General features: G+C 34.4%; 2 protein-coding genes across 2 annotated transcripts in view; one reads left to right on the top strand and one right to left on the bottom strand.

The window, feature by feature from the left end:
• Nucleotides 1-23,111, bottom strand: part of spel1 (DNA mismatch repair protein spel1) — a 36,540-nt gene extending 13,429 nt beyond the window's left edge. The window contains exons 1-7 of the mRNA XM_088232830.1: nucleotides 22,910-23,111; nucleotides 22,737-22,786; nucleotides 4,468-4,662; nucleotides 3,964-4,149; nucleotides 2,818-2,935; nucleotides 2,570-2,718; nucleotides 1,237-1,628 (exon numbers count right to left, since the gene is read on the bottom strand). Of these exons, the coding sequence (XP_088088956.1) occupies nucleotides 1,237-1,628; nucleotides 2,570-2,718; nucleotides 2,818-2,935; nucleotides 3,964-4,149; nucleotides 4,468-4,662; nucleotides 22,737-22,786; nucleotides 22,910-22,946 (1,127 nt within the window). The 5' untranslated portion in view covers nucleotides 22,947-23,111. The remainder of the gene's footprint in view (nucleotides 1-1,236; nucleotides 1,629-2,569; nucleotides 2,719-2,817; nucleotides 2,936-3,963; nucleotides 4,150-4,467; nucleotides 4,663-22,736; nucleotides 22,787-22,909) is intronic.
• On the top strand, nucleotides 13,395-21,606 carry LOC148277487 (uncharacterized). The gene is made up of 2 exons (XM_088232835.1): nucleotides 13,395-13,510; nucleotides 16,311-21,606. The coding sequence occupies exon 2, from the start codon at nucleotides 16,320-16,322 to the stop codon at nucleotides 21,501-21,503; it is 5,184 nt and encodes a 1,727-aa protein (XP_088088961.1). The 5' UTR covers nucleotides 13,395-13,510; nucleotides 16,311-16,319; the 3' UTR covers nucleotides 21,504-21,606.
• Nucleotides 23,112-23,298: the final 187 nt, after the last annotated feature.

Raw genomic sequence — 23,298 nt, 5'->3', positions numbered from 1 at the left:
AAGTGTTTGTTGGATTTGGTCATGCCATGTCTTTCTCGGTCTACCTCTATTTCTGCATCCATCAACATTCGCATTGTAAATATTCTTAGCCGTTCTTTCGCTGTCCATTCGTTCTACATGTCCAAACCAGCGCAGAGCTCCTTTCTTGATTTTGTCGATAATGCTTGTCTCAGCCATACATAAGGTACGGATCTCAACATTCGTGCATCTATCGTACATAGTTTTACCACACACTCGCCTGAGAGATCGCGTTTTGACAGCATTCAGCCTACTTTCATCCCTGTTTTTCCAAGTCTATACTTCGCTCCCATACATCAGGGTCGGGACCAGGACTCCGTTGTGAACTGCTAATTTACTAAATTGTGACATGCAGTTGACGCATGTTTAGGAAATCTTAACACCAATAAATTAGGATGCAGGCAGTTTAAAAATGTGGCAATAGAAATATTATTTGAAGTTATAAACATAATGTGAAAAGAAGATAGTTATCATAAAAGTGTGAAACAATTTTGCCGCGATGTAAATGACAGTTGAAATTGTGTGGTGCCATACTAAAAAAAGTGATACCATATAAATAAAATTTCCCAATATTTAGGGGAAAAATCATTGTATGCATTTTATGCAAATTCTAATTTTTAATTTCGTGTTTTTAAGGTAAAGTACCTACATAAAATTATTCATATATGTTTTTTTAAAAATTCAATACTTAATAAATACAAAATATTTTTAATTAAATCATAGGTAAATATTAATAATCTCCAATGATGAAAGTTTTTACAATTTTTCTGCTGTATATTTAGTATAGTCTAGTACAATACTAATATTTTTATGTAATTAAATTTTTTCCATACATTTTTCATTTCCTCACTTTAGCGTTTTCATGTTTTACACTTTTTTGTTGCTCCCTTGAAAAACGTAAAAAGGGGTTTTACTGTATATCATTCGTCTCGACTCAACACAGGACTTTAGACCCACGAAGTTGGGACTTGTCTCTTAATCTATGTAAAATAAATTGTAAATAAATAAATCATATCAAATCATCACAAGGGTTGATAATATTTATGATTACAGTATAACAAGCGGACCCGGTGGCTAGTGGCGAGATAAGAGGCTCGGTTCCGAGTTCGATTCTCGGTGAGATCACAAAAATGTGATTGTTCTCAAGCCCGGGTGTTATGCACTTTGATTCACTACTTAGGCCTCCAGGCATTGTGGTGAAAAAATAAATTGTGATACCTTTTTCCATGAGGAGTTCTACACCGATCCAATAATCCCAGAACACTTTGCGTTTTCAAATTTGCTCCCTCTTTGCTGGGCAGCACGTTGAGTGCGTTCATGGCCGCGGAATCCAAGTGGACAAATCTCCTGGTATCCAGAGGTTCGAACTTAAACTTTTCAAAGTTGTTCTGGTCCGAGGTGAGCTCCAAGTATTTGATGACGGCGTTGAGGCAGCAGCAAGCTTCGTAAAGGCTGGTCTCCGGAAGAGCCTTGGCCTCCTTGATCTGGCCATCCTCAAAGAGCAGAAGCCTGTTCAGATCTTGTATTAGACCGTCTTTGCAAAATTCAGATCTTTTCCGCTTGGATATGGATACATTTGATCTCTCCAGAATGGTACATATTGTTTTGCTCTGTAAAAAAATGTTTGTAAAATTATTGTCATCATCATCATACCCCCAATCCACACCTGATGGTGTGTAGGGCACTACATTGGTAGCTTGCCCACCACATTCTGCACATCGCATCTGTGAACACAAGTCTCCTTGGCAGTGCCCACATACATGAAAAAATTGCTCATTGCCAAACGAGAAAAGCTGCTCGAAGGAGCTTTCTGTAATCTGGTAGCCTTAGCATCTTTGTGCGGAAAGAAGGTAATCCAGAAGTACATAATATGCACTTTATTGGATAGATTTTACTTTTAAAAAGAAATATGCGTAGTTCCGAATTGTTTATTCATTTATTAACAAAAATATCTTGTATCTGTAAATAAAATATTAACATATTACAACATTTTATAGATAGGAATGTAGAAGTCTAGGCATCCACAGGGCTTATGATATGTCATTGGCTGGTTTAAGTGTCCACTTTATACACTGTGTAACATTCACTTAAACCAGCCATTGACAGGTGATAAGCCCTGTAGATGCCTAGACTTTTATATTAACTTCTCTTAAATGTTCTTCATCTCTGTTGTAATATGTTATTATAATTGATATTGTCGATTGATAAAATTACTTTTCTTAATAAAACAGGAATTGAATCTAGGACAAGAATGGCAGTCAAATACTCTACACTACAAAAATTTGGACAAACTCAAAACATTAAAACAAAATATGTTAAAAACCGTGAAAAATATTTTTTGTTTAAAAACTACCCTTTTTTACTATTTGTTTTTATCAGCAAAGTAAAGTAATATATTTTTAAAATGTATCGCAATTACATGGCAAAAAAAAAAAGATTAGAATCACGGGGAAAATTTTTTTTATGTGGTTTTCCTCAAGCCCGGGTGCTCTATGCTGTAATTCACCAGCGTAATTGGGCCTCCTGGCCTACAGTAAAAAAAATAAAATACCTCAGCTGTTTCTGAAGGGCAGAACAGACACTCCTTAGGTCCTAGTTGTACCACTAGAGCCTCCAATACAGAAAAATGTTCTGAATCAGCGAATTCTGTTATTCCAAAAGTCCTTTCGTTGCAATCCACACACACACCACTCCAACGATCTGCGTAAATTAAAAATTTACAAAGAAAATTAATATGAAACAATTTGTGTTAATTCAGTTGGCTGGGCGTCATCGGGTTCTCTGGTCATGTTTGCCTACTGCTGACAGTTTTTATGGGCCGTGGGATATATACCAGAAGAATGGAGAATGCACAGGAGTTAGCTGCTGACAGATAAATCTGGCGGAGATGCACATTATCTACCGTCCATTTTGCATACTGAGTGAAAAAACAAACAAAAAACTCTTTTGTTTTAATTTCAAATAAGTTCTATTTACAAAACAGTTGACAATATTGTTAGCTAGGCAGTATAAATAGGTAGGTACTTACTTAGAATAAATAATATCTATGCATATAACCTTATGCAGATAAAAGCTTTTGAAGAACTTTATTATTTAAAAAAAAAAATTTTTTTAAATGGTAACACAACACATTTTATACCTTTATATAATTTTATACCTACCATTTTTTGTCTGTCCAGTTTAGAAAATCTTTGTAATCCAAACAAAAGACTTTAAAAAACTTATATTCCTTCAATTTTTCGGCAGATCTACCAATTTTGGAAGCAATCTATCGAATTCGACCAAAATTCTATCGGTTTTTAAACATTTTTTTATGGAAAATAATTACAATATAGAAATGGTTTTATCTATGAAATTTCGAATGATAAGCATTAAATTTTTTGACGCAATTAGCAGCTACCTTACTCCACTCACGGCTTTTGAGTCGACAACAAATCTCTGCCCCTCCACCCCCCATGCTTTGGGTGGTATTTGTTGTTGCCTCCCTTTGTCCACCACAAATGGGCTGTTAATGAATCTACCAAAGTCTACGGATTTTTTTTCAGAATCTACTGATTTTTACTTGATGGAGGTAGGCAATGCTGATTTAGAAGCATATTTGTAAATAAATCGGAGGAGCGTCTCCCAGTCGGGATGTTTTGAAATCACTGGAGCGCTTGTGCGATGCAAAAAAACACCCCTGAGTAGCGCCTACTGACGTCACTCAAGACAAAAATTATGTTTTTAATTGTAGTATCTCGGCTACGCTATAAATGTCAAATGAAAGAATTTGGTTTGTTTAGGTTATTACTAGGGTGGATAACACACCAGATATTTCCACCTGACACGTTTGCTATTTACGGAGCCACTTTGGGTGGATTTCGAAACATCCGAGCAGATAACGCATTAGGTATTTACGAATGAAACTGGAAACTACTGATTTCAAAAATAAAAAATATTTTTTACCTTATTTTGATTTCCGCCTCTGTATTTGATGGCCATGATGGTAGAATTGACGACTACATCAGCATTAGAGAACAGGATATCTTCAAACTGCGATAGGTTTCCGGGAGAACCCTTAAATTCTAAGGCCCAGTCATTAGATTTTAAAGATCCATGGTTGACGTAAACTTCCACTCGGTAAAGTTTTACCTAGAAAATTTAACGATTTTTTATGAATATATAATATGTAATTAGCACATAATTAAACTAACCTTTCAGACCAGAAATTCTTCAATGTGTATATTTATCATTCTGCCCGTGCTTGAAATTTCAGAACAGTGATATTTTGTAAACTTTCTAATCTAACTCAATTCAAAAAAACTCAAAAAATAATAAAAGAGATAATTAAAAAAAATATATATAAGCACTACAGTATTTTATTGAAAATGACTTGGATTTTGATGCATATTTCATGCGAAAATGACTGGAATTAAAACGGTTAGTTAAGAAATGTAAAACTTCTTTTACCAGTAAAAGGTCTCTGACAAACATCTCCATGTTTCCTTTGGATAGGACGACATAGTCAAGACGGTTCGGCGGTGCTCCCATAGACTTAATGACAGAAGTGGACTTGAACACTTCCTTGGCAGTATAGGCTGCATCCTCACCATGCACCGTGTAATAGTCAACTCGATTGAACAGCCTGATGGTGGTTTTGGGTTTCTAAAAGTAAAAATAAGGATTCAATTTTAAAAAGAAACAATGTCTCTAGATTGGATTGTGCAAAAATATGTGTGACATAAAAGTTTCGTTCGACAGGTTCAAAAAAACAATATTATTGCAAAAAAATACCTTAAACTATTTTTCCTATTTTTCTACATCTTTTTGGAATGAGGAAGATCAACGCTATGGGAAATTGGATATAAAAAATTAGAGCATTAAATTGTACAGCGAAGTTTCTCGAAAATGTATGAAAAAATTAATAAAAATGATTTGGATAAAAACAAACTACTTTGAATGACGTCACAAATTCTTGTGTTGTGATAGATTTTCAGTTTACGGAAAGCCAATCCACCAATCAGCAGAATTCACCGAAGAGAACTTGTGACGTCACACGAGGCGTACATTAAAAATTATAAAACTTTAAAAAATCACAGTGCTGATAATACGATACATAAAAAAAAAAAATGTTGGCTTAGTTTAATATTCCATTAACAAATATTTTATTTTTTAAAAACATTGATTTTCCTCATCGATTTATAATTTAAAAAGTTATCTTTCATCGACTTTTAAAAAAAAAACTTTATGGTTCGTCAGTCATTTAGCTTTAAAACCGTTGATACATATATATTTCAACCGGGTTGTGGTAGTGTTGTGGACTCACGGATCAATGGTCAGAGGTTCAAATCCTATACTAGAACTCGGTTCCCATTTCTCCAGGACACGTTAATTACAGCTTTTAGGAAATGGTCTACAAATGAAAATATTTGGGTAAATAATATGAACTCAAATATTTCATAATTTTAAAAAATAATTGTAATTATGGCTGTTTTTAGAGAGCGGATAGAGCTTGTACATATAACAAAAAAAACAAAAATAATAAATCCTGTTTATGTTTTTTGTTTGTGAGTCAATAGTCATATAGTCCTCCTGTTTACATTTCATTAATGAGTTGTAAACAATTCCCAGAACTAATGTATTTATTATAATATTAGTGAATACTTTGCAATACACAGAAATTCATATATTTTGTTTGAAATTTCCCATATTACGATTCTCACTAGTAATTTGTAAACAGATCTAAGAAACATAATTTTTCAAGAAGGCATATTATTATAAAAAAATAATACGAATTGTTTACCACAAATTGGTAAATATTAATAAACAAGTATGGTGACCATAATAAAAATATGGTTACTGACATTTAAATTTAAAATTAAAAATATTTGTTTGCTGCATGTATATATTTTTGAAAAATTAAGCAAATATAAGTAGTCAATAATATTTTAAGTTTGTCCAAATTTTTGTAGACAAGGACTGGATTCAACTCCCTGGGGAGCTGTTAATATTAACATATTACAACAGAGATAAAGAACATTTTAGTATTTAGACATTTATATTCTTTCAGTTCTTTCATCTGTTGATGTTTGTGAAGTTAAAGAGCTGAAACCTTTATTTATGCAGGTGAGATTCATCTTATTTAATAATTTCACCTACATGCTAAATTTGGACAAACTCCACCCGGTCTATGAGGAAGTATAGAAATGAAAAAATATATAATTTTCAGGTTTTGCCTAGTATGCAGGTAAAATAATTCAATTAGATGAATCTCACCCGCATAAATAAAAGTTTCAGCTCTTTAACTTCACATACATCAACAGATTAAAGAATTGAAGGAACGTAGATGCCTAAATGGTGAATGTTACACAGTGTGTAAAGTGGCCACTTAAACCAGACAATGACAGGTCATAAGCCCTGTAGATGCCCAGATTTCTATATTACCTCTCTAAAATGTACTTTATCTCTGTTGTAATATGTAAATATAAGTAGGTACATGGCACATTTCAAAGAATGGTGACACTGAAAAAAATTACAAATTTTTGTAGCCACTTGTTTTATTTTTTGTGAAATTCAAGGTTTCATATTTTTCTGTGGTAGTATTTTGGACTCACGGACCAAAGGTCCCAGGTTCAAATCCCACTCTACCACAACTCGATTTCCATTTTTCCAGCACAAGTTATTTACGACTTAGGAAATGGTTTGATAATTTAAATATTTGAGTAAATAATAAGAACTTCAGTTTTAAAAAGAAAAGTATTTAAGTTTTTATTAAAAAAAAAAAAAAATATATTTGACATAAACGGCATAAATTGCCTTTAACATATATTAAACATAAATATGAAGACAAAAAATACATATATAAATACAAAACAAAAAATGATAAACTTGCATAACTATAACAATAGTAACAAGTAGGTAAATACACATAAGCAACCAAAAATATTAACGAAATAAATACATAAATATGAAAAAGAAAAAAAAAAACATTTTTAAATATAAAGAAAAGTTTAAGAATTATATTGCGAGAGAAAAAAAGAAATCAGACTCGTTTTATAACTATCAAGTCCAGAACCAAATATATATCAGCCTTGTCCTCATAGGGATAGGCGAGTGCATGTGATAGTTGGTCCTAGATCTTGCTACATCACACATACTGGTTTTAACTTCAGAGTAATAATGCGCTGCCTGCTTATAGAAATGCCATTTAGCAAAATGAAGCATCATTGCATAGAACAAACGCGTTGCAAATTTTTGGTTTAATAACAGACGTGTAACGGACGCTTTCGTCGCTGTGATTGGCTTTCCTCATAAAGAGCTTGTAAATTTCCTTATAATAACAAAGAAAGAGTTATAGAAACAAAAAGGACTGGATTTCAACAATCAACTAACTCCAATATCACAATATCAACAATGAAAGCGCCCACCCCTTTCACGAAACTTTTATAGTGTCTTTCTTCAGTTTTGCATATTCGCAATAAATTATTTAACCTTTTTCTCACTAAGCATCCAAAAAATACACATGTTCCGAACGGGGAACCAAACGACCCCAGCGCCTACTTGTATATAGCGTCACGGGAATAAAAAGTTGAAAGTGTTTATGATTGTGCAATAATTTATTCATGTTTTCACGTACACATATTTTACTCATTTGTGTATTTTGTTCATTTTTGTTAGTTTGCCGAATGATAATGTACATAAAGTGAAATCGGCCCATTAATTAATTCTAACATATTACAACAGAGATGAAGAACATTTTAAAGAAGGTAATATAGAAGTCAAGGCATCTTCAGGGCTTATGACCTGTCATTGGCTGGTTTAAGTGGCCACTTTACACACTGTGTAACATTCACCATTCTGCCCATATTTGAACATCTATATTACTTCAATTCTTTCATCTGTTGATGTTTGTGAAGTTAAAGAGCTGAAACCTTTATTTATGCAGGTGAGATTCATCTAATTGAATTATTTCACCAACATACTAGGCAACGCCTGAAATTTTTATTTTTTCAATTTCTATACTTCTTCATGGACCAGGTGGATTTATCAACAATATTTTGAGTTTGTCCAAATTTTTGTAGACAAGGACTGGATTCAACTCCCTGAGGAGCTGTTAACACTAACATATTACAACAGAGATGAAGAACATTTTAAAGAAGGTAATATAGAAGTCAAGGTATCTTCAGGGCTTATGACCTCACATCAACAGATGAAAGAATTGAAGTAATATAGATGTTCAAATATGGGCAGAATGGTGAATGTTACACAGTGTTTAAAGTGGCCACTTAAACCAGCCAATGACAGGTCATAAGCCCTGAAGATGCCTTGACTTCTATATTACCTTCTTTAAAATGTTCTTCATCTCTGTTGTAATATGTTAGTGTTAACAGCTCCCCAGGGAGTTGAATCCAGTCCTTGTCTACAAAAATTTGGACAAACTCAAAATATTGTTCATTAATTAATTGTCTTTTTTTGTTTTAGTATTAAACGATTTAAAAATTTAAAAACAAAAACAGGACAATGCTTCTTCAAAAACATAGGGCAAATAGCTTTGATAATACTCGAGTTATCGAATTCAAATCGGCCTGGGGGATTCGAATCCCCCTCTTTGGTCCAGTTCGGTTAAAAACTAACTGAGCGACAACTAATTTATCTTAACAGATCAGAGCAATGGCTCCTCTCAGATAAATATCCAGAAAAAAATAAATCGAATGGAGACAAGTCTGTCTCATAGTGTAGTGTCTGTCCTACCATGTTCTAGGTCCTAGGTTCAATTCCTAGCGGACGTTTCGGCTACCATTACAGGAGCCATCTTCTCGCAGTTTACCCTGAAGATGGCTCCTGCAACGGTAGCCGAAACGTCGTAACGAATCCAATTTACACAGGATCACCCAAAAAGGATACATATTGACAATAGCTTTTGGTACACTATTTATTTTTAAATTCCTGTTTCAAATTATTTCCATTATAACATAAAATTGTGGTGTTATTATTTGAGGTCAGATTGACAATGCTTAGAGGAGATTACTTATCATATAATTCTTGGAATATTTTTTTATACGCAACATATCACTTATAATTAATTCAATCGCAACTCTGTAGAAACATAGCAGGACATGTAATATTCTCATAATAAATTTTATTTGCAGTTCGCTATTCTCAGAAAACATTAGGAGATTCCTAACTACTGGAAATGGAAATGTCGAAAAACGAAAACGATGTTGAAATTAAAATTTATTGCAATGGAGAGGGATATATGGAAGTCTAGGCCTTTACAGGGCTTATTTATTTATTTATTAACGGACATTGTCCATGTATACAATTTATAAGGTTTAAATATTACAATAAAAGAGTAGTTTAAAACATTTAAAGAAAAAAGAAAGAAGCATTGACAAACATAAGGGACATCGAGACAAGATCTGGACTATTTATTTAGTGCTCGTTTAAATCGTTGTAAACTTAAACCAAAAAAGTCCAGATCCTGTCTTGAGTTAACAATACGACAAAGGCGGGTCATTGGAGAATTTAGGCCATAGTTTGATTGGCAGGTTTTAATGTCCATTCACACTGTCAATTTTGACCATCCATATTTATTCAATTCTTTATGATTATCTGTTGATTTTTGCAAAGTTCAAGAGCTGAAGCCTTTATTGATGTGGGTGAGATTCATCTGAAGTATGTATGCTCCAACATAGTCAGAATGGTGAATGTAACACAGTATGTAATGTGGCCACTAAAATCAGCCAATGGCAGGTCATAAGCCCTGTGAATTCCTAGACTTACATATTTCCTTTTAGATTTTTTTTGTAGAGATAAAAATAAATATTTGTGTTCTTTTGATTGACGGCATCGTGGTGTAATGGTCAGCGCGTTAGCCCGCCATGCAAGAGGTCTCGGGTTCGATTCCCGACATGGTTGATATGAAATATTTATTTAAAAGGGTGTTTTCACACTAGAATATTTCATAGTCCCTGGACTGGCACCTGAAGCGTAAGACTGATCATCTTACCTTCATGTAACAAAAATGATCAAGATACATTGCGATTGGTGTACCAATGCAGTGTCCTATGCACCATTAGGTGTGGAAAGGGAATGATGATGATATGATTTACCCAGATATTAAAATTTTTATGGCCATTTTCAACGAGTTGTAAATAACTCACTACTGGAAAATGGGAATCAAGCTGTGTCAAATCAAACTGATCTCAAACTCTGTTACAATATGTAAATCTTAATAACTCCCTAGGGGGTGAAATCCGATCCTTGTCTACAAAGATTTGGACAAACTCAAAATATTGTTGATAAAACCAACTGGTTCCAGAAGAATAAAAATTAAAAAATGTTTTCAGGTGAAATATAAAGGTCTCAGTTTTTTAACTTCACAAAAATCAACAGATGGAAGAAAAAAAAAACAGATGCTCAAATATAGGCAGAACGGTGAATGGTACAGTGTGTAAAAAGGCCACTTAAACAAGCAAATGACAGGTCATATTCCCAACGCCGCACCCCCTTCTAACTTTGATAATAATACATTTTTGATAATGAGTTTACTGTTTACCATATTGATATGCCATATATATGACTTTTTTAAATGATTTTTTATGTTTCTGATCCTATATTTGTGGTGATATACTCGTGTGTCTGTGTCAACTTGTTCGTTCCATCTCAACACAGGACTTTTAGTCCCACGGAGTTGGGACTTATATCTCAAATAAAGTACAGTAAACTTATGTATGTAAATAAATACATTTAAATAAGGCCTCAGCCTTGCATATTTTTATTTATTCAAACACTTCATACAGGCGTGGATCATTCATGGTTGTGTCACTATAAACTATGTCTCTGTAATCAACTAATGTATGCATGTTTTTAATAAATAAATTTTTAAAAATACAGTTTACATTTGTATAAGGGCGACATATTGCCTAAAGGAAACATCATCTTACCCACCCAAATGAAAATAAATGGTATATAAACATACTGTAGGTATATTAGTATATTTTAATTATAAAACAAAACACAGATAATTTTTTTTAGAAACAAAAATTAACTAAATATCTACACTATACTATAAAGAGAGAAAGGGATAAAAGTGGGAATGAAAGGAGGAGAAAAGAAAAACTCAAATATTCAGATGGTGACATTTCAATTGTGATTTAAATATGAATAAAGAAGGGGCGTCTGACATTAGTGGGTAGATTATAGTACTGTGAAAGAGGAGGCAAAAAAAATAGTAGGTGAATGGGTATTCATTTAGTTCTCTCGTTACTCGAATGAAGAGTTAGTCCATACTGTGACAAGAGGGTGAAAGAGCTCTCTTAGATAAATAGGCGAAGTGGGATTATTCAAAATATTGTAATCAAGTGATATGATGTGAATGTTTCTTTTATGCCTGATACTGAGCCAGTGTAGTTGCGTGCAATATTCGGTTATGTGGTCAGATTTGCGAAGATTAAATATATCACATACATAAACATTCTTCGATCGTTCCAATTTATCAAGATGTTTAGAATTGGCATCTGGGTAACATTATATCTGCATAATCAAGAAGTCGAATAAGGTCTGGACTAATGTTTGCTTAACATCGATTAGCAAGAAATTCTGTAATCTTTTAAGTGAGTGCAAACTGCAATAAAGCAAATTATATATTGGGGTAAAACCATCGACAATCGGTACACAAATGTTGAGATCCGTGCACTACGCAAGGCTGAGATGAAATAATCAAGAAAGGAGTGTTATATTGGTTTGGACACATAGAGTGAACGGATAGTGATAGACCGCCTAAAAAGGTTTATAATGCAAATGTTGATGAATGCAGAAAACGAGGAAGATTAAAAAAGACCTGACATGACCAAATTTAACCAGCGCTGGATCTAACGGGATCTAGCGCTCCGACACTTATTGAAAAGGGGCAGGAATATACATTTATAAGTTAATACGAGCATATCGTCAGTCAGCGTTCATAACTGCCAATCTACAATTTTGTCAAAAATTGTATTTTCATATTTATTTATTTATTTAATCATATTTTTCGCTTACAAACTATAATTAATAATAAAAATAATGTGACCTCACTGGGGTTTCCCGTGCCAAGGACACTTAACAATTTAGTTGTTTTAAATTACATTTGAGAATAAACAAAGAAGACTAACTTAAAAAACAAACTTAATTAACAAATATTCAGACAGTTTTAAAAACAAGGTATTTATGTACATCTATATTATTTATATTACAAAACACACAATGAAAATAACAAAAACCTAACATAAGCTATACAGTTGTGGAGCAGTTGATTCAGCATTGGTATGGGCGAATGAGACAATCCATTTTACTTCTACCTAGCTCCACTATCCATTTTTTTATAGCCTTTTTAAACATTTTCTCATTACTAATTGCTTTAATAGATAGTGGAAGTAGGTTATAGATTTTAATTGAATAATACTCAAAATCCCTTTGTCCGAAAGTGGTATTAGTATGTATTTGTTTAAGTTGTCTATGTGTTGAGGATCTAGTGATTATATTATTTGTATGTGATGTATTGTGGGGGTTATGTCTTTCATTTGAGTAAGAGTAGTTTTTGAATCTATAAGTGAGTATTGTTTTAGCGTATAATTAGTTTGGTGTCATAAGTTGTGATTTATGGAATATTTCTTCAGTAGATGTCTGTATCGGGACTCTGAGTATTATTTTAATGATGGATTTTTGTGCAACCAATACACTATTTAAAACTGTGTCACTCGCACCACCCCAACCGATTATACCGTACTCCAAAATTGATTGGCACAATGCAAAATAAATCTTTAAAAGTTCCTGTACATTGATTAATTATATTTTGAATTGTTTTGAATATATACGTTAATCTCTTAAGTTTATTAGTAACATTTTCAATCTGCTGTTTCCACATTAAATTTATATCAATAATAACTCCTAAGTATTTGACATTGTCTGTCCTATCCAGTATTGGGCAATTACAATAAGCACTTTGAAGACAATATGGGGGATTTATAGCTCTTATTCGATGTTCCCTAATCATACGATATGCGTGGGACCAATAGGAGGTGTAAATAATTTAAATTTGATTTTAAGGCAGTTTTTTCCGTTTCCTGCAAAAATTGATTTAGCAGATGGCGGTGATGCACGCTGACCGACTATATTCTCCCTTTCCCATAAAACGACGGTTAAAAATAAATGTATTTTAAACGCTGCCTTTTTTCTGTCAGCAATGGGTTAAGTTAATAGTTGGGATTAAATATAGGGCAGATAAAAATAAAAGGACAAGAAGAAACATGTTCCTATGGTCGCTGACGGAGTGGTTATTTTGCAGATAAATGGGGGTTATCTGAGATCAACATTATTTATTTTCACAACATAAACTGCTCTTCAGGGAGATATAATTCATTGCTACAGTGACCGTACCACGGACAGTTTCTGCTGAAGATAAAACTATATTCAATTTATAATCCTCGTACTAAAAACCCGTGAAATAGTTATTAAAAAATATACATGTTTCAATGTGAGTATTTTTAAATATTGCATTATTAATATTTTAGAAAGTATTATTAATACTGTTAGTGATACTCTCGTTCTATCCTCTGCCTATTGCTGCAGAGAAAAGTCGTGATGGTGTGTTTGTTTGTTTAGTTATACTGATTTAATTTAATTTCTCTAAGGAAAATCACAAATTTGACATAAAAAAAAATATAACTCCGCTTTAATAAATGTTATATTGTATGTTTTCAATTGTTGGCCTCGTGGTTTAGTGGTCAGCGCAATTGCCCGCAATGCAACGGGTCTTGGGTGCAATTCCTGACATGGTTGATGTGAAATATTTATTTGAAACGGTGTTTTTTAACACGAGAATATTTCAGTCTTTTTTTTTTTATTCAGATAACAAATATAAGTTTACAATATTAGTACTTAATACAATTTTTATATTAATTAAATACATTTATTTACATTAACGTTTCCCATAACGTAAAAGAAAAAACAATTCTTGTGTACATAATGAGGAGTGACGTCTCACAATAAAAGTTTGTTTATTTAATCTTTAATATTTTTAGAATAACATCTAACTTACAAAAAAATAAAAATATAAACAGTGTTTTTAATCAGTGCTACTCGAAGAAGAATTATAAATGTAACTTTTCACTTCTTTCTTAAATATATTGTATTCCTGACTGAACTTTTAATTTTCTTTGTTCATTTTATTAAAGAAAAATATTCCTCTGTAAGTATAAGGATGTTGTGCTGTAGTTGTTTTTAATTTGGGAATTGAGATATTACCACCTGTTCTAGGTCGCGTACTTACGTTTTGTGACCTAGAAACACTACTATTTATTTTGTCTTTATGTATTTGAAGCAAACAATTCTTTTTATATAACAATTTTACATCTAAAACCTTAAATTATTTAAATAATTGAACAGTAGGAAAAGTAGACAGTTTTTTAAAAATAACTTTTATAATTAATTTTTATATTTTTTCGACTGGTAAAATATTTTGCTGAGTCTAATATGTCGGCTGTTCTCAGTTAAGTTATAAAGAATGACAAATAAACAGATTATTTTTTTAATGTGAAATTTGTGGACATAAAAAAATCTTATTCAGCTTATCAAAGCATAACAGGTTAAATGTCGCGAATACTGTTGATAAAGAGAGAGCATATTGCTAGATAGAATACGAAAATTCTTAAAATAAAGTGCAGTACAGTTCAATTGTCAGCAAAAATACATAATATAAAGAAACAGGTATTTATAATAACGTCAAGATGGCAAAGTCTGATGTCACTTTTTAAAAATGTTAAAGTAGAGTAATTTTGAGGTTTGATGGGCTCAGAAAAATCAGAATTTTAGTTTACGAGCCTAATTTTAGTGTCAGTAGATGCATTGATAATTTGTTTTATAGGGATTTTTCCACCATTAGCATGTTCACACAAAATGCTGAAAATTTTTAATTTTTTACCAGCTTCCCTAAAATATCATATTTTGCCACCTAGAACAAAGACGGCAAAACAAGATACTTTCGACATACCTTATTTAGCCATCTTTCAACAGACGTGACATGTCATCTTTAGAAATAGAGTAATGGTTGACAAAACAAGATATTTCATTTAAGTTATTTATTTATTATTTAGTTGGACCCTGTACATTGTAATAAAACAATACATATTTTTCATATAATAGAATATTCTCTTAAAGTACACCGCCAACACATGTTTCAATAATTTGTCTCACTCTGTTCCATTGAAATATTGCATATTATATCTTTTTCAACTTATTTTTAAATGTACCTACAGTTAAGATAATATTTAGTTTTATATAAATTATCCTTACACTGTATAATATTCACCAGTCTGAAGATGCTCATTAGAGGCTGAAAGCGCTAATTGGTCAGTGTACCAAGTATTTTTAAATTAATAACTTATATGTAAATATAGGTTATTACATCAAAACAAGATATGTTTGACATATCATAAATTGTTTACCATTACTGCATATCTAAAGATGGTATGTCACGTCTGTCATCATGTCATGTTTGTTGTTAAGTGACATCTCAATTTGCCCCCTTCGGAAATAGAAAAATAAACATATTATAAAGTGACACGGCTAACATTCTCTAACCCTACGAAACGAAGACTTACCATATTTTTTAATTTAAAATTAATTCATAAACTTTTATGAATTACATTCATTTAACAACTTTCGTCTGTGTCTTTTGTTTAATTTTGTCTGGTAGTTTATTGTATAATTTCAGTCCCCGGTTTATTAGTCTCGACTGTCTCGTTTCAGAATGTTGTAAATTATATTATTATTGTGAATTATACACTAGCAGCTATTAAGCTGATGCGTGTATATCAAGTGTAGATGGTTATTAAGCATTGTACATTGCTGTGTGCATCTAGTTAACATTCACTGAACTAGCACCAATCACTTTCTCAGAAAGGCCATTCCATTTCTCCACGACTCGGTTTGTCAGGAAGTTCTTCCCGGGGTTGGATGAGAAGGAGGTAGTGTTTAGTTTCAATGAATGACCTCTGAGATGGCGGTTTTCATTCATAGTGAACATTGATTTCAACTTGGGTACATTATATTGCTCAGTTAAGATTTTGAACGTTTCAATCGAGTCACCACGCTGCCTCGATTTAAAAAAATGCATATAAAAAAAACATAATTGCAAAAAAAACTGAAATCCGTTAGGATTCGAATGGGGATCCTTCCTTACTTCTTACTACAGACCTTCTTATGCCGGTCAGGCAATAACAATAGAACCCTTTTCATTTCAAATATTAATTTAGAATTGGTATACTTGATTACAGAGAAACAAGATGAAGACCTTTCTCCTGTTGCTATTACCATTGGTGGCAGCCGATCTCTATAAAGAAACTCAAAACTTCCAGTACTCCAGAACTGGGGATGGAGAACAGAAGAAGGGGTACTTTGGATCGCAGAGCGGAAATATGGGAGGGAACTTCGAGGTGTCTCATAACATGGACACTACAGCACAGAGACAGATGAAAGGACTCGTTCAACAAGTCGGGAGTGAGTTGGGAATAAATCCCGATGCCATCGGAACCGGCGCGATAGATGAGCTGGGACAGGGAACTGTGTTCGGATCGGCTTCCACCAGAGGTACAGCTTTTGGAGTCAAAGGCATCACTGATGATGATTCGGGCATGGAAGGAAGATACAATACCGAGTCTAGACGTGCGGGGTCACAAAGTTTTGGTACACAGCAAAGGGAGTTTGGTTCAACATATGGAAGTAGGGCTTCGGGGCAGAGAGTGGTAGGTAGTAGTTACGACGAAGGGCTTACGAGTCACGGTGGTATGGGAGGGGTAACTTCTCAATCCGGCACGAGGCTCGCTGCTGGCCACCAGGGCGGCGGACGGTACACAACAGGTACAAGATACCAGGCGGGTTCCCGCAGTTATCAATCTTCCAATTCTCGTCACGGGGAAACTGGAACTATTCATGGATCTAATATGATGGAAGGACAGGTCCCATTGACGGGAGTCAGGCAGGTTGGACTTAACACGGAAGCTGCGGACACTCAATATGCAGGAAGCAGAACAAGGTACCGAGAAGGTTACCAGCAGGTTGGGGCAGGTGAAGCCCAGAGTCAAACAGGGGAATCTGTCGTAAGACCGGTGTATGTCAGACCGGGAAGCACTGTCAGGTTAACTGTTGCTCCTAATGAAGGACCTGTTCAAATACCTATTATTGTAAGACCGGGGAATCAGCGAAATGTAGAGTATGACGCCACATACAGAGAAAGCAATGCACAAACTGCTGCTCAAAGTGAGGTAGCTGCAGATGGAGAGTCAGTATATGGAGTTGGTGCGGATTCGTATGGACAAACTGGAGGGGCTCGCGCAGGAGCCAGTACCGGTAAAGGTTATCAGGCTTCTTATTCTTATCAAAAGGAATGGGAATCAAAAGGATCTGCAGATCGTGGGGTTCAGTTAACTCCGGGTCTAACACATGTGGGCAGAGTAACAGATATGGGTGGGGTGGCACAGAACAGGAATAAATTATTGGTCGCTGGTGCGGAGCTAGAATCGGGAGGTCACGGCTCAACAGTATACAATAGTGGAAGTAGGGTTGCCTCTACTGGGAGACGCTATGGAGGATCTGAGCAAACCTATAGAGAATCTCATGGAGAATCACAACGAAGAGAACACAACGATGAATCGCAACGAAGAGAGTACAATGGTGAATCGCAACGAAGAGAATACAACGGTGAATCATCCAGGGGAGACGCGTATAATATAGGAACTACAAATCAGGCAGCGATTGATGGAACGCATTCGGATGCATTAGGAAGTAATGATGATTTATCTCCCAGCAAGCCTAAAACTTATCAGTCATCTTATTCCTATGAAAAATCATGGGAGAAACATGGAACACCGTACTCGATTAAACCAGTGGGAGGATCATTAACTGGTAATAGTGAATTCCTAAATAATCAAGATTTATCTGGAACGGATGTTCATGGATCAAGATATGGGGAAGATCAAAGAACTGAAGAATCGAGCATTGCAGGAGTTCGGGACTTATCACAAGTGGAAGAGCGAGCATCGAGATATGGATCAGGTCAAAGAACTGTATCGTCCAGCATGGCAGGGGCTCGTGGTGAAGACTTATCACGAACGGAGGCACATGGTTCCAGTTATGGCACCAATCAGAGAGCAGCATCTTCCAGTTATAATGCGGGACAGCGTTCTGAGGGCACATATGGCGGAAGTCAAGTAGCATCGGGTGCTTCTTCTAATGCATTTTCTACAGACATGGCGGTACTACAGCAAAAATTGAGGGATCAAATGAAGACAATGTGTACTGATTGTGGGAATAGTAATACAAAGGGATACAGCGCTCACTATTCATACAGTGCTCAAAGAAGTTATGGAGGTGCAGCAGATAACCATGATGAAGCATCATTAACCGATCTTCCCGAAAATAAACATAGGTATAAAAGAGGAGCATATAATAATGGAAAGCATATCTCAAATCAAGAAACTGATGATTTAGGACAGCATACATTTAATGCTCAACAACTGAAAGATGAATTAAATCAGCTTATGGAATCCTTAAACAAGGAAATGGAGAACATGAAACGGCACACTGAAGAAATTGTTTTAACAGATGTAAGCCATAGTGAAGATTTGGGGCAACAGACAGAAGATTTGGGCCAACAAACACAAGGATTTGAAGAAAGTGATCAATACATACAAAGTCATTATAATCCTAAATTACACATAGGAACTGCAATGAATCAAAATGTGAATTTGGGCCAAGAAACAGAAGACTTAGGACAACAAACAGAAAATTTAGGGCGGCAAAATCAAGGATTTGGAGAAATCGACGCATACAGCCAAAATTATCATAACCCCAAATTACAAATAGGAAGTGGAATGAATAAAAATGTTCACTTGGGGCAGGAAACAGAAGATTTGGGGCAGCAAACTCAAGGATTTGGGGAAATAAACCCATACAGCCAAAATTATCGTAATCCCAAATTACAATTAGGGAGCACAATTAATCAACACGTTCACTTGGGACAGGAAACAGAAGACTTAGGACAGCATACAGAAGATTTGGGGCAACAAACTCAAGGATTTGGGGAGAGTGATAAATTCATCCAAAATCACCGTAATCCAAAACTACAACCGGAAAGTGCAATAAATCAACATGTTCACTTGGGGCAGGAAACAGAAAACTTAGGACATCAGACAGAAGATTTGGGGCAGCAAACTCAAGGATTTGGGGAGAGTGATAAATTCATCCAAAATCACTATAATCCAAAACTACAACTGGGGAGTGCAATGAATCAACATATTCACTTGGGGCAGGAAACAGAAAACTTAGGACAACAGACAGAAGATTTGGGGCAGCAAACTCAAGGATTTGGGGAAATCAATCCATACAGCCAAAATTATCGCAATCCCAAATTACAATTAGGGAGCACAATGAATCAACATGTTCACATGGGACAGGGAACAGAAGACTTAGGACAACAGACAGAAGATTTGGGGCAACAAACTCAAGGATTTGGAGAAATCGATGCATATAGCCAAAATTATCATAATCCAAAATTACAATTAGGAAGTGCAAGGAATCAACATGTTCATTTGGGACAGGAAACAGAAGACTTAGGACAACAGACAGAAGATTTGGGGCAACAAACTCAAGGATTTGGGGAGAGTGATAAATTCATCCAAAATCACCATAATCCAAAACTACAACTGGGAAGTGCAATGAATCAACATATTCACTTGGGGCAGGAAACAGAAAACTTAGGACAACAGACAGAAGATTTGGGGCAGCAAACTCAAGGATTTGGGGAAATCAATCCATACAGCCAAAATTATCGCAATCCCAAATTACAATTAGGGAGCGCAATGAATCAACATGTTCACATGGGACAGGGAACAGAAGACTTAGGACAACAGACAGAAGATTTGGGGCAACAAACTCAAGGATTTGGAGAAGCCAACGCATACAGCCAAAATTATCGTAGTCCTAAATTACAATTAGGAAGTGCAATGAATCAACATGCTCACTTGGGACAAGAATCAGAAGACTTAGGACAACAGACAGAAGATTTGGGGCAACAAACTCAAGGATTTGGAGAAATCGATGCATATAGCCAAAATTATCATAATCCAAAATTACAATTAGGAAGTGCAAGGAATCAACATGTTTATTTGGGACAGGAAACAGAAGACTTAGGACAACAGACAGAAGATTTGGGGCAGCAAACTCAAGGATTTGGAGGTAGTGATGTATACAGCCGAAATTATTACCATCCTAAATCTCAATTAGGAAGTACAATGAATCAACAACACTTGGGGCAGGAACCAGAAGAAATGGGGCATCAAACAGAGTTTGGAGGTAAACTGCGAGGGAAAACACAGAGCAATATTGTATATGACAATGAATACCCAGAATTACAAGTGCCAAGTATTTTGCAAGAAAATGAATTTTTTGGAAAACAAGCAGGTAATGTGCCAATGTCAGAAAGTCAGAAAGGTATAGATGGTACACATATGGAGAAGGATGCGAATAATTTACATATAAACCAGCACAACAAACCAGTAATACATTCATTTGGGGGATTTAAAACTTCCACAGAAAAGAATATTCGTTTGCAAAATACCCGGTACGAACAAAACAATCTTCAAAAAGTATCCGAGAAAGAAGGGCATTTTAAAAGAGAGGAAAATAATGCTGATGTTGAAGTTGATATAGACAGCCATATTGCAGATATGCTAAAAGCTTTAGGTACATCAACATTCCATAATGATGGACACAATACTGAATCTAAGCTAGAAACATTACAAAATGACTACAAACAACAACCTCATAACAAAGTTGAAACAAGTGACAAACCGAAAGCTACAGTTGATATTGAATTTAACAGTGATTTGGGATCTTTACATCCATTAGAAAGTCAGAAGGATTCTGGCTGGGGGCAGCAAACTCTCATGGTAGAAGAACCTAAAACAAAACCTTTGACTAGCTATTCTCATGTCTCATCCCATGAAGATCAAGATCACGATAATGGGAAAAGCTTTTTAGATTTGTACCCACCACAATCAAATAGTAATGACAAAAATGAAAATGAGCACACGGTGTTAACCACACAAGTTGCCAACGAGAACCATTATCAAACCAATACTCAATCTAGGGAACAAAAGCCATCAACAATGATCACTGAGCCGGAGGTTGATGATGGAGGTCAGCAAACGTTGGAAACACAATGGGAAGTAGACACTGACGTCCAAATAGCTACTGGACAAGACTATAAGCAAACAGACGGAAGCTACATTAACACCCATCCTCTATTGACACAATCTTCAGACCAATTTGCCCAAGAGAAGAAACACGAATTGAGTGAAAATCATAATACATTTGTGGAAGTAACGACTACAGAAAAGCCAGGGTTTTGGCAAAAGGTTGGGGGGGGTATAGGAAAAACGAAAGAAAAAGTGAAATCTTGGTTTGGATAAATGAAGACACTTATGATTATCATTATGTTAAAAACAATATTATTTAAACTACTATCTATATTATAATTAAACATAAAAAAATAAAAAAATCTATTTAAAATTATTTTTGCTTTTGATCAATTGATTGCTTTATTTTTTATTTCAATAATCCAATAACAAAAAGTACACAGGTAATGTTGTACACATTTTTTCCAAATCACATATATTTATTATTCATGTGGATATTTAATTTCTACCATCACGCAATTTCTCAATAGGAATAGGCAGAGAGGTATCCTGGCATGGCGTGATTATACAAGGAAAACTGGCCAAGTCAGAATTCTTGACTGAATCCGGAATTGTTGGCAAATCAAGATTGAAATTTTTACATAGACACTCACTCATAAGTTTGCTATTTAGTATACTTTTGATTTTAAGTTTCTTTTGATTTACTGGAATGCATAGTTCCCTTAGATCCCCGGAGCAGAGTTGTTGAGTGACTTATATGATACATAAGCCGACAGAGTTTGTATTCTACCCTCCGTGGAAAACTTAGCCAGTGTAATTGGCGAAGTTGTGCTCGGTTTGTTATATTGTAGTATTTAAGTCCATTGTATAGTATTTTTGACTGTCCTACGTTTGTCTTTGATTTTTTAATATAATAGTGTTGAATCGGGTTGTGGTTCTGTGGCTAGTGTCTCGGACTCACGGACCAAAGGTCCGAGGTCAGATCCTACTCTACCCCAACTTGATTCCCATTTTTTAATAGTGAGTTATTTACAACTCGTTGAAAATGGCCCTCAAAATGAAATATTTGGGTAAATCATAAGAACGCAAATATTTATTTAAAAAAAATAAATTGTCTAGTATTATATTTATATATGTCAGAATTTTCAGTTAATGTTATGTCATTGTCTTGTTAATTAAATTAATTACACCTGTCTTTAATTGAACTGAAATCACATTTTAACCGCATTCCCTCTGCTTTCATCCTTCATTTGCCAGCTCGGCGAATTAACAGGACAATATAGTTAGATTTTTAAAGACAAACTAAAAGGTGACATAAACGAAGATTTAAACTTGCCGATTGACGGCATATGTATAAAAAAGCAAATAAAACAGGGCATGGGAAGTACTGAGACAATAATTCAATAAAAAGACACACGATTTTTTGTTTTATAGTACTGATGTGTGATTTCGAGTTTCGATCTGAACTGACTGGGGCAGTTGATAGTTATTTTTGTTCATATTTACCTCGGAAAGAGTCTTGTAAAACCGGACGAAGCTTTGTTGCTGAGAAGAGTCTATAAAAGATAATTTAATATTGTAATATCATATAATATTGGGATATTGTCTGTAAAGTTCAACAATCATTTGAATAATAAATTTAACTTATATTTTGATACTCCAATGACGTTATGACTTACCTAAATTCAAAGCATGAAGAGGCTGTAGATTAGCCATTTTGAAGTAATAAACAAATTTATCAAACACAATACGAGGTACCGCGAAAGTTATTATGTTTTTATTTCTTATTTGGTAAACAGCTTAAGCGCAGAGAAGTCGTTGAGAAGCATAAAAAACGTCAAAAATATAGCGGCAAATTATTATTGACACATGTAACCGGTGTTGCTAGTGTTTAAAAGTATAGATTGGTAGGTACTAAATCAAAGTTCTTACTTTGTGAATTCGCGACGTTTTGCTCCTAAATGGAATTTAACTTGTTTCTTAGAATTATTGTTATTATCACTCAAAGCTAACTGCTATTCATTACCACGCCTCATCAGAATTAAAATACTTTTATATGAAAAAATCA

This window comes from Micrasema longulum, unplaced genomic scaffold (genome assembly GCF_059751315.1).
Source record: "Micrasema longulum isolate JH-2025_06_02 unplaced genomic scaffold, ASM5975131v1 h1tg001026l, whole genome shotgun sequence".
In the NCBI taxonomy this organism is placed as follows: Eukaryota; Metazoa; Arthropoda; class Insecta; order Trichoptera; family Brachycentridae; genus Micrasema; species Micrasema longulum.
Note: the sequence above shows the minus strand (reverse complement) of the source record. Positions and strands in the feature narration are given on the sequence as shown.

What these genes read in the sequence shown, in the direction of transcription:
- LOC148277487 (XM_088232835.1), top strand. Translation starts at nt 16,320, where the DNA reads ATGAAGACCTTTCTCCTGTTGCTATTACCATTGGTGGCAGCCGATCTC.